Source organism: Oryza glaberrima, chromosome 8 (assembly GCF_000147395.1).
Source record: "Oryza glaberrima chromosome 8, OglaRS2, whole genome shotgun sequence".
NCBI classification, from domain to species: Eukaryota; Viridiplantae; Streptophyta; class Magnoliopsida; order Poales; family Poaceae; genus Oryza; species Oryza glaberrima.
This window is the reverse complement of record NC_068333.1, coordinates 14,334,128-14,345,787: the sequence shown is the minus strand read 5'-3', so window position 1 is coordinate 14,345,787 and position 11,660 is coordinate 14,334,128. Positions and strand designations below refer to the sequence as shown.

General features: G+C 38.2%; 1 protein-coding gene across 1 annotated transcript; it reads left to right on the top strand.

Moving 5' to 3' along the window:
- The first annotated feature begins 4,235 nt into the window (after positions 1 to 4,235).
- On the top strand, positions 4,236 to 9,955 carry LOC127781743 (phosphoenolpyruvate carboxylase 2-like). The gene is made up of 10 exons (XM_052308753.1): positions 4,236 to 4,705; positions 6,153 to 6,544; positions 6,627 to 6,711; positions 6,903 to 7,125; positions 7,205 to 7,308; positions 7,380 to 7,467; positions 7,555 to 7,709; positions 7,814 to 8,812; positions 8,948 to 9,334; positions 9,460 to 9,955. The coding sequence occupies exons 1-10, from the start codon at positions 4,541 to 4,543 to the stop codon at positions 9,754 to 9,756; spliced, it is 2,895 nt and encodes a 964-aa protein (XP_052164713.1). The 5' UTR covers positions 4,236 to 4,540; the 3' UTR covers positions 9,757 to 9,955.
- Positions 9,956 to 11,660: the final 1,705 nt, after the last annotated feature.

Genomic DNA, 11,660 nt, shown 5'->3' with positions numbered 1-11,660 from the left:
CAATTAAGTAGTGGGGATTGACTTCAACATGTCATATGCATCATCAATATATTCCAACCTTCGTGGAGTAGTACAATATTCCAACTTCCATATGACCATATCCTAGTTTTAAAAAACTCAAGTTGTCAAAACCAACTTCAATTCATCATAGCACAAAGAATATATCAACAATACACGTTATTTAGATATGCGGCTGCCCAGCCTAGAATACAGAAGATGACTTTTCTCATGGGTGTGTTTTATGCGAGATGTCAAAACTCAAGGAACTTAAGATTGGGACGCATCAAATGGTGGTGTGTATGCATGTTCGTCTTACATCTGTTCGGATCAGAAGAAAAGGGAAGAGAGAAAACTCAAGATTGGGGCACATATATTGATAGCGCAAATGGAAACGCTTCGACAAGTGTATAGAGTAGTACATTTGTGTGGCAGTTGTAAAATCTCTGGGGAGAACCTGCGAATAGAACAAGTATCCTAACCAAGTTCCTCCAGCTAGCCAGCCAGTTGGCAAAGTGTGTGGTGACTCGGCGCAGTCATATAGTCCACGGTGAATGGAAATGTTCGCATGAATTCGACCGACAAATGGACAAGGCCTCCTTTCACTCTCTTTGATGTGGGCATTCGTTGGGCGTTTGTGCAGTGTGATTTGGGAAGAATGGATTATTCAAACTTGGCTAGCTACAGCTGATAATGAGAGTTTTCGGTTTCTTTGCCTAGAGGGAATGCATTGTGCAAAAAAAAAAAACAATTTTGAGTTTTTCTAAGGGTGACTGAAATACATGGTGGACGTGGTCAAATGCAAACTGAAATTGTGCTCACTTTGTATGGAGGATAGAATTACCAAGACACTGATGTAAAACATGATTCACTACACCTTTAGTTCATTATCTTAAAAACTAATGTTTAACTCAATCCCTTCGTTCATGTCACTTGCTGATTAAATTGTACTCCCTCTGTCCCATGTTAGTTATCCCTCCAAAGTATTACTTATCATATCAATCACATCTCTTTCAAATTTATCCCTATTCTATCCTCAACCACCTTTTTATTCTCAACCATGCATTGTTTGATAAGGGCACTATAATCTTTTACTCCAAACCTTTGCATATGCCAAACAATCTAGAATACTCCCTCCGTCCCATTTTAAGTACGTTTGCGGGTTTTTTTCCAACGTTTGACCATCTGTCTTATTTTTAAAAAAATGAAAAAATAAATAAATAAGTCACACATAAAGTATTATTCCTATTTTATCATCTAATAATAATAAAAATACTAATCATAAAAATTTAAATAAGACGGACAGTCAAACGTTGGATACATATATCCACAACTGCACTTAAAATGGAATTGAGGGAGTAAAAAGTAATAGTAAGGTTTAAAGTGTTATAGATAACAAAAGGTAACAGCAATCATGGATAATGTTTAAAGTGGGTAGATAATAGCCATGCATTACACATCGATTCATTTATACTTTAACAAAGTTTGTCTGGTTTTTTCCGATAAAAGGCCAGAACAAAGTTTATCACGTGACAACCAAATTAACCTGAATGACTCTAGAATAAACAAAATTATATAATTTCCTTAGATTCCGAAATTAATTATAAAATGGAGTAATGTGCATCTGATATACAAGAACGGAATGAGATATATTATCCATTAATAGCAAAATGCCTAAGCTTTGCTATGGGCAGAAGAAAAAAACATCATAATATGTCATAGTAAAATATACTCTTTTATCAAATATCTTAGTATCATTTGTTTGCTTATTTGACTATGTAGTATTTACTTGTTTGAATCAAATGTTAGACTATTTCACAATATTAGAAAAATATATAGGGGCAAATTGTAAAAACTGTAAAATCAATAGTGGGAGTGATATATTCACCACCATACCACTGGATGCTTTTAAAGGAGTATATATATGTATGCCTCCAGCACCTTAATTACAAATCTCAATTATTTCATAAAAGAAATTGGAGATGTTGCCTTCTCCATGTGTACCCTGGACTTGAAAAGTCAACAGATCTCAAAATAGGAAGATATAGGACATTTACAATAGAAAATCATAATTCACGAAGTAGATGATTGGATGGAAATAGAGCCAAAAAAAAAAAACTCTAGGGAAGCACAAAAGCAAAGTCTTCACTGTCTCTGCTGGAAAACGCTGGGAATCTTCTGAGGGGAAGCATATTCCATTCTAATCTGCATTTCAAAGGAAAAGTACTTTTTTTAGATAATGAAGGAAAAGCACTTCTACACATTCATTTCATGCCAAATAGGACATCATAGACTCCAATGCATATATTTGATCATTATTTATTTGCTTATATCATAAAAACATTAACTAAAGGAAAGTGTTTTTCAAGAGAAATTTTGTACTACCATTCTCCCGTACCAAAAATCTATTTTTTTTTCATAAATTAGTATATTAAGATTTTAAGGTTTCACTACATGCATTTTAATTCAACATTACTTATTTTCTGAATATTTGTTGTACTATAGTGCATGTATTTTCTGAATAAATAGCAAGTAGACTTTAGGTTTTTTTTTATCATTCTAATTTGAAAACATATTTAGTTTTGATATTTATTAAGGATAGCTAACCATCAGCTGATGCACGGTCTAGTTTTTTTTACTATTTATGTTCTACCTCTGTTTCAAAATGAAGATGTTTTGTTTTTTTTAAGTAAAACTTCTTCAAGTTTGCTCAAGTTTATAGAAAAATGTAGTGACATATTCAACACCAAAGGAGTACTTCCCCTCTGCAATTCCTGATGACCACTATTAAAAATATTTTTATAATACGTTTGTTTAGCATTAAAAATATTGCTATGGCCTATGGTTTCTATAAACTTAGCCAAAAAGAAGTTTAACTTAGAACAACACTAAAAGAATCTATATTTTGAAACCCGGGAGTAAAAAGGTAGCCTTGTTTGAATTTCTTTTAGCAAACTATTCCCTTTAAATTTATGTGATTTTTTTGTGAAGTTAGGCGATATTGTTATACCCTTCAATTTCATGTGATTTTTTTGTGACGTTTGACAATACTGTTATCTTATATAGATCAAGGTTATCAATAATGGCCACTCATGTATGAGAGTGGCTGATCAGCTTTCGTTTTCGATGTGTCAATAGCTTTGGCACATGATGCTCCGGTTGCATGGCTTTTTGCTTTAGCATGCAACGGCTGGCTACTATTTGCTATGGATAAATTTATGGTCGGCTATGCTTATTTTGAGAAAGGGGTGTCACCACTCACCACTATTAGGTGTTCTCTTGTATCTTTGACAGAGTGCACATTATTAAAACACAGGTTGATTAATTATAGAACATTTGAAACTTAAATCTGAAAGAAAGAAAATCTTTTTATTTACTACTAAATGAAACCTTCTTTTAATATAATTTGAAAATTACACACAACTAGATCCTTTCTATTAAGAAAAACCATTTTTGTTTATGCACAAAATTAACTCTGTTTTTCCCAGACAAAAATGAATTTTGTTTGCTATTAGGGGGCACTACAAGTAAATGCAAACTCATTTCTATGAGATAGCCTTCTGTAAAACTAAAATTCAATACAAATTTTACAAGTATTGTAAATTTACAGCTAATATCCGACTTCCAAGGGCTCCTTTGAATCGCATGTGAAAAAACGGAATTATATGAAAACATAGGATTTTGACATGAAAGCAAATGCAAAATAGAAGATTACACCTAGGAATCAGATGATTGAAACTTACGGCTCCATCATTTCGCTTATTATTGAATATTTGCAAACGAAAAATAATTTGTGAATAGAATTTTTATATACGTGTTCTTAGCGACCTAAAAGCAAAGGATGAAAATAAACTTCACTGAAAAACTCCAAAAACAACTCCAAATTTAAGCTTGATAATTCAAATTTTGACTGATAAGCATAATTATAAGCGAAAAGATAAGACCGTTAGAAGGAAATTTTTCAAGAGGTTACAACTCTGACTAACTTCCTTTCAAAATCTCTACATGAATGTTCCTTCTATAAGAATTCCAGAGAAAATGAGAGTGCTGTAGAATTAAAATCCTCCTATAGTATAAATAAAGCTACTTTATGTGCTTATATTTTTTTTTCTAAAAGTAAATATTAAAGAAAATGTCTTTTGTGGCCCTCCAACCCCAATGATGCCCATTGCGAGGGTTTTTTTTTTTTTTTTGTTATAAATAAGCGACCCAACCATCCCCCGGGAGTCAAGGTGGAAGAGACGGACAGAGGCCACTACCCGTGCACCACGCCCCCTCTCCCACAATCTCGCAAAAAAATTGATTTTCTTTTTCAGCTTCCTCCTCCCCTCCTCCGCTTCTCATCAATCCACTAGCATATCAGATCAGATTCCTGTACACTTCCCTTTCCTCGCATCCAATCCCGACTATCAAATCATCACCATCCTTTTGCAAAACCAAAAAAAAAAAAGTAGATAAAAGAAGAAGGTTCTTGCATCCAAGAGAGGACACTGTCCGTCGTGCAGCGTTTCTTGCTTGGTTGAATCGGGTGGTTTTGGGGGGGATGGCGGGGAAGGTGGAGAAGATGGCGTCGATCGACGCGCAGCTGCGGATGCTGGCGCCGGCGAAGCTGTCGGAGGACGACAAGCTGGTGGAGTACGACGCCCTCCTCCTCGACCGCTTCCTCGACATCCTCCAGGACCTCCACGGCGACGACCTCCGCGAGCTGGTATGCTGGTGCTACTCTCTCTATTCGATCCCCAATGACTGATTAAATCTTTTTCATCATCTGCTACTCCTACTCTGCTACCTGCATGTTCATGCTCCAGATCAGCAGATAATGCTTGCTTGTTTGCTTGCTGCCTGCGTGTGTGCGCTTGTGAATATCTTCTTTTTTTTAGTGGAGTGATTTGGTTGCTTGTGGACTGATTGACTGACTCACTCACTGAATGATTGCATTAGCTTTTGTGAGTGGGATTGTGGGGATTCTGTGCTTCAGCATAATTGGAACATGGAGAGTGCCCATGTTTTTGGGGGTGCTTTCTGCTTTTTCTTTATTTTAATTTGGGGGTAAAAAACCAAAATATTCCAACAGTTTCTTCCTTTATTTTTTAGTTTGTCGGTTGACAAGTTGGTGCTTCCAGTGAGGGTACTGAGTGGAGTTTTCGTTCTGGGGCCTGCCCCTTTCTTCTTCTTCTTTTTTAGAGTATTCGGATTATGTTTCTGGGTTAAAATTTGTGTTTGAATTATTGTGTTCGTATAATGGAAATTCAGAAAAAAAAAACTGGCATCTTTTGCATTTGGAGCTGTTTTCCAGGGGTGTATGTACTGAAATCTGAATATTTACTGTTTGAGTCAAATCTGAGCTGAACTTTAATTATCTATCCTGAATTCCTGATTGATTAACAACTGCCACTTTGTATAAACAACAGTTTCATAGACATCCATCGTAACTGAACACTTCATTTTTATCAAATTTTAAGCAGAGGAAGTCAATGACATGGGTGTCAAATGTTTGTGTTTTTTATTTTTGTTGTTTCGTCAAACTGAATGTGACATGTACTCATTAGTTGGATCTTTAGGATATCAGGAAATGACAACTGTATATTAAAAGTTTTATATTGACAAACCAACATGAATTCTTTGGTATTGCTAGAGCCTTGCTTAAGTACTTACTCCTGTGCAAAAATTTTGAGGTTTAGTGCCCTAGTGTGCTCAGGTTTGGTGCTTTTGTATTTGAAGTCTTCATTTGCAGACGTGGCTGCAATTTTTTATAGAAGGGTAAATTGTGAATGAAATCTGAGTTGATCTTTAATTCTATATTCTGTATATCTATCAACCACTTTAATGATTACAACAAAAATTCCAGCTTTACATGAACATGCCATGAACTTCGGTTGAAAGTGAATAACTTGGCTTTGTCAGTTCCCCGTGTGGCCAATGTTCATGCACGAGACTAATATTGAATACAATTTGTTTTGTCAAAATAAACTGATACCTTTGTTGCAGACCCTTCCATGGATGTATGACAAGGAATTTTTTTTTTTTACTTTGATGTATAGTCAATTAGTTGGATTTTTTTTTTGTTCTGAATTGATTGGAAAATAATGCCTGTATTTACAATTTTATATCAACGGAAAAACCATGGATTGCTAATTTGTTATTGATATGTGTAGGTCCAAGAATGCTATGAGATCGCTGCTGAGTATGAAGGGAAGCATGACTCCCAAAAGCTCGATGAACTTGGCAACATGTTGACAAGCTTGGATCCTGGTGACTCCATTGTGATGGCCAAAGCTTTCTCCCACATGCTTAATTTGGCTAACTTGGCCGAGGAGGTCCAGATTGCATACAGGAGGAGAATCAAGCTCAAGAAGGGTGACTTTGCTGATGAGAACTCGGCACTGACAGAATCTGACATTGAAGAAACTTTTAAGAGGCTTGTTGTTGACCTGAAGAAATCACCAGCAGAGGTCTTTGATGCCCTTAAGAGTCAGACTGTTGACCTGGTTTTGACTGCACATCCAACACAGTCAGTGAGGAGGTCACTGCTTCAAAAACACTCAAGGTGAGTTACAGAAACAATACTATGATATCAAACATCCTATGGTTTCTTATCATCTAATTGTGAAATTTCAAATATAATTTAGGATAAGGAATTGTTTGGTTCAACTATACTCAAAGGATATCACACCAGATGATAAACAGGAGCTTGATGAGGCTCTCCAGAGGGAGGTAAGATAATCAAGTTAATCACTGACTCATTTATAGTCTTGATTTTTTTTTCAAATTGTATGTGCCTTTTCGATTATTTATAGAAATTATAAATTACTTTCAGCATGATGCTCAACATGCCAGATTTTGTGCTCCAACTAAATTTATTAATGCATTAATAAGGTGAATCAGAACATGTTCTTATTTTTCAGATTCAAGCAGCCTTTAGAACTGATGAGATCCGAAGAACCCAGCCAACTCCTCAAGATGAAATGAGGGCTGGTATGAGTTACTTTCATGAGACAATCTGGAAAGGTGTTCCGAAGTTCTTACGCCGTCTGGACACTGCCTTGAAGAACATCGGAATTGATGAGCGTGTTCCTTATAATGCACCTCTCATTCAGTTCTCTTCTTGGATGGGAGGAGACCGTGACGGTATGCAAAGGATGGCTTTTGACTTCTGTATAGTTCAGTTCTTGTGCACTTAATAATTTTGTGCATTGCACCAATTTAGGAAATCCAAGAGTGACACCAGAAGTCACAAGGGATGTATGCTTGCTTGCTAGAATGATGGCTTCAAATTTATACTGCTCGCAAATTGAGGATCTCATGTTTGAGGTAAGAATTACTTCATCCCTTATCTTCCACACATATAAATCAATTTTATTAAATTCTCCAAATTCTGGCAGCTGTCTATGTGGCGATGCAATGATGAGCTTCGGGCACGAGCAGATGAGCTGCATCTCTCCTCAAAGAAAGATGCAAAGCACTATATAGGTAAATATCGACTACCCATTTTAATAGTGATGGCTATCTGTTATGATTGACAATGTTGGCATAATATCGTTTCCTTGTTCGTCTTAGAATTCTGGAAGAAGGTTCCGCCCAGTGAGCCATACCGAGTTGTTCTAGGTGATGTGAGAGACAAGCTATACAACACACGTGAACGAGCACGCCAGTTATTATCCAGCGGATATTCTGACATTCCTGAAGAAACCACTCTCACCAGTGTTGAACAGGTAAAGTATTGATCAAAGAACCATTGGATGCTTGTAACTCTGAAATGTGCATTCTTTCTTCATCACCTTTGTTCTTAAGTCTAAACAACTGTCTTACCTTGCAGTTCTTAGAGCCTCTGGAGCTATGTTACAGGTCACTCTGCGATTGCGGTGACCGTGTAATTGCTGATGGGACCCTTCTGGACTTCTTGCGCCAGGTGTCTACCTTTGGGCTGTGCCTTGTGAGGCTTGACATTAGGCAAGAATCTGACAGGCACACCGATGTCCTCGATGCCATCACCACATACCTGGGAATAGGATCATACCGTGAGTGGTCCGAGGAACGCCGTCAGGACTGGCTCTTGTCTGAACTCAATGGGAAGCGCCCATTGTTTGGCCCAGACCTTCCCAAGACCGATGAGATTGCTGACGTTCTAGACACGTTCCGCGTGATAGCTGAGCTTCCCGCTGACAATTTTGGGGCCTATATCATTTCCATGGCGACAGCTCCGTCAGACGTGCTTGCTGTTGAGCTCCTCCAACGTGAATGCCATGTGAAGACACCACTTAGAGTTGTCCCACTGTTTGAGAAGTTGGCTGATCTTGAATCTGCCCCAGCAGCAGTGGCCAGACTGTTCTCCATAGATTGGTACAGAGAAAGGATAAATGGCAAACAGGAGGTCATGATTGGCTATTCGGACTCGGGTAAGGACGCCGGTCGTCTCTCGGCAGCTTGGCAGCTGTACAAGTCTCAGGAGGAGCTCATCAACGTTGCCAAGGAGTTTGGGGTGAAGTTGACAATGTTCCATGGGCGCGGTGGGACTGTCGGAAGAGGCGGAGGTCCCACTCATCTTGCCATCTTGTCTCAGCCACCAGACACAATCCATGGATCTCTCCGGGTCACTGTCCAGGGTGAAGTCATTGAGCAGTCCTTTGGTGAGGAGCACCTTTGCTTCAGGACACTGCAGCGTTTCACGGCTGCCACTCTGGAGCATGGCATGCATCCACCAATTGCGCCGAAACCAGAATGGCGTGCTCTGCTTGATGAGATGGCTGTGGTGGCTACAAAGGAATACCGGTCCATCGTCTTCCAGGAACCACGCTTTGTCGAGTATTTCCGCCTTGTGAGTGTTTTGTTTCTTCATAATCATCAGACTTGGAACATTTCATATAATGCATTTAAGGCACTTAGCTAAACATTGTTCATTTCAGGCAAAACCTTTGTAAATTAATTTTCTTTACATTTTTCATGAAATCAGGCAACACCAGAGATGGAGTATGGAAGGATGAATATAGGAAGCAGGCCATCCAAGAGAAAGCCGAGTGGTGGCATCGAGTCACTCCGTGCCATCCCATGGATCTTCGCTTGGACGCAAACTCGCTTCCACCTTCCTGTCTGGCTTGGCTTCGGTTCTGCCTTCAAGCACATCCTGGAGAAGGACATCAGGAACCTCCACATGCTCCAGGAGATGTACAATGAGTGGCCGTTCTTCAGAGTCACGATCGATCTGGTTGAGATGGTTTTCGCCAAGGGTGACCCTGGCATCGCCGCATTGTACGACAAGCTCCTTGTCTCCGAGGAGCTATGGCCTCTGGGAGAGAAACTGAGGGCCAACTGTGAAGAAACCAAACAGCTTCTCCTTCAGGTGCCTCGACTGACCTTGCTAGAGCTGATTACACTTTGGAAAACAATGATGCAACATCTATGAGATACTGAAATGTTCCATTGTCATTCACTCAATGAAATTCTTTGGCCACTTTTGACCTTCAGGTTGCTGGACACAAGGATCTTCTCGAAGGTGATCTCTACCTGAAGCAGCGCCTTCGCCTCCGCAATGCCTACATCACCACCCTGAATGTCTGCCAGGCTTACACGATGAAGCGAATCCGCGACCCGGACTACCATGTCACGCTGCGCCCCCACATGTCCAAGGAGATCATGGACTGGTCTAAGCCGGCTGCGGAGCTGGTGAAGCTGAACCCGACCAGTGAGTATGCGCCGGGGCTGGAGGACACCCTCATCCTGACCATGAAGGGAATTGCTGCTGGAATGCAGAACACCGGCTAAGCGAACTATCAACTATGAAGTGCCTGAATTCACACCGTTTTTTATGGACTCTTATCTTGATTTCGGTCATTTGCTCTCGGCCATTTAATTTTGCCGATGCAGAGGCTCGTGCAGTTTCTAATTTCTTTCGGAAGATATTTTCAATAATGGAGTTGTACAAGAACATCAATTAATCAAAATAAAGTGGATATTATGTTCATTATCGTTTAGAGCAACCTGGTAAAGCCATTTTTTTCTGTAGACCACATAGTGAGTGTGTTGAAATTCCATTTGCTTAATGAAACTGCCATTATCTAAGTAAAGTCAAAGGGCTCCTTTATATTGAAAGAAATTCAAAAGAGTTTTGAAGGATTACAAACCTACTCCCTCCGTCCCATAATATAAGGGATTATGGAGGGATATGTGATACATCCCTCCAAAATATTATGGGACTTCTTGTTCAAATTCATAATATTAGAATGTGTCACATCTATCTACTATATACTAAAAGTCCATTAAACTTCCTAGAAACGCTCAGGTCGCCACGTGGCATTCCTACAGATACTCTTAAGACGCCACATGGCACTGTTCAATCTCACCGTCGATTTTCACTTAAATTTATGGACCCATTATTTTACATCATTAGATTAGATCTATTATTAAAAAATAATAATAAATTCCTCCTATACTTATATCATACACATAGTATAACTGTTCTACTTGTGTACGATTGAAAGCAATTACCTACTGTTCACAAAAAGAATCATACAAAGTTAGATAAAAAAAGACAGTCAAAATACATGCATCCATAAAAATCGATGGTCAACAGACATACGTAGGTGAGAGAGAGGACAGGAAGAAATTATTTATTCAATCTAATCTAATAGGTTAAAACACTAAATCCATCGATTTAAATGAAAATCGAGGGCTATGTTTATTTAAAAACTATCTATCTATCTATTATATGCTAAAAGTCCATTAACCTTTATACAAACACTTTTAAATCATCATATGTCGCTTCTATAAACACTCCTAAGACGTCACGTGGCGTTCTAATAAATCAAAGAAAATCATAAGAATTCTAATAAAAACAAAATCTAACCATCGATTTTCCTTTCAATAAGGTGGACCCATCATGCATTCTCTACCATTAGATTCAACTTAATAAAAAAATAAGACACGGAAAAGACCCATGTTTTTCTAAGGTGGACTCGGACGGTCCATCATGCTATACCGTGCGTCCGGTTACGAGCCGGTTTGGCCGCGGCGGCAAGTTTATCGCTAATTAATTTATATTTGTATATACGTAGCACAAGCTAAGATTAATTAGCTCCCATATTATGTTACTACTAACTCATAGCTATATTTATTATATACATGACAATATATATAAATGGAAGCTAGGAGATTAACACTAAGATTATATATGATAGCTAATTAAATTAGTTATACATGATTTGTGAAAGGAGATTAACGGCAATATAACATAGCTAATTAAATCAGTTTGCATGGTTTGTGGCAACATTACATAGCTAATTCGAACCAATGCATTTGGCAGTCCCTAGATAAATTGTCCAGCTTAAATCGTTGTATCTAAGATCTGATCTGTTTTAAGTCATCGTGATGTCTTTAAAATTTAAAAAAGATTTTTAAAAAAACAAAATGCATGATAATCGGTTTTAACTTAAATCGTTTAGAAAAATTAGAAAAACAAAGTCCCCTCCACCTCACCCTCACCATCACATACGCACAACACTTTTCGCCCCCTCCATTTTTGGCTTGGGTTCTCCACTCTCCACTTCTCTCTGTATCTTTTGGAGTAGCAATGATAAAAAGAGAAACAACCAATAATATCGAAACATCCACAGTTATATTAAGCTACATGTCGCATATCTATTCTAATTGTTGATCTATACATAATTAAA

Bases quoted from the DNA above. Each gene is read 5' to 3' on its own strand.
- LOC127781743 (XM_052308753.1), top strand. From the start codon at position 4,541: ATGGCGGGGAAGGTGGAGAAGATGGCGTCGATCGACGCGCAGCTGCGG. The intron at 7,126-7,204 runs GTATGCAAAGGA...GCACCAATTTAG, and splicing joins GATGGGAGGAGACCGTGACG to GAAATCCAAGAGTGACACCA. The intron at 8,813-8,947 runs GTGAGTGTTTTG...TCATGAAATCAG, and splicing joins TTGTCGAGTATTTCCGCCTT to GCAACACCAGAGATGGAGTA.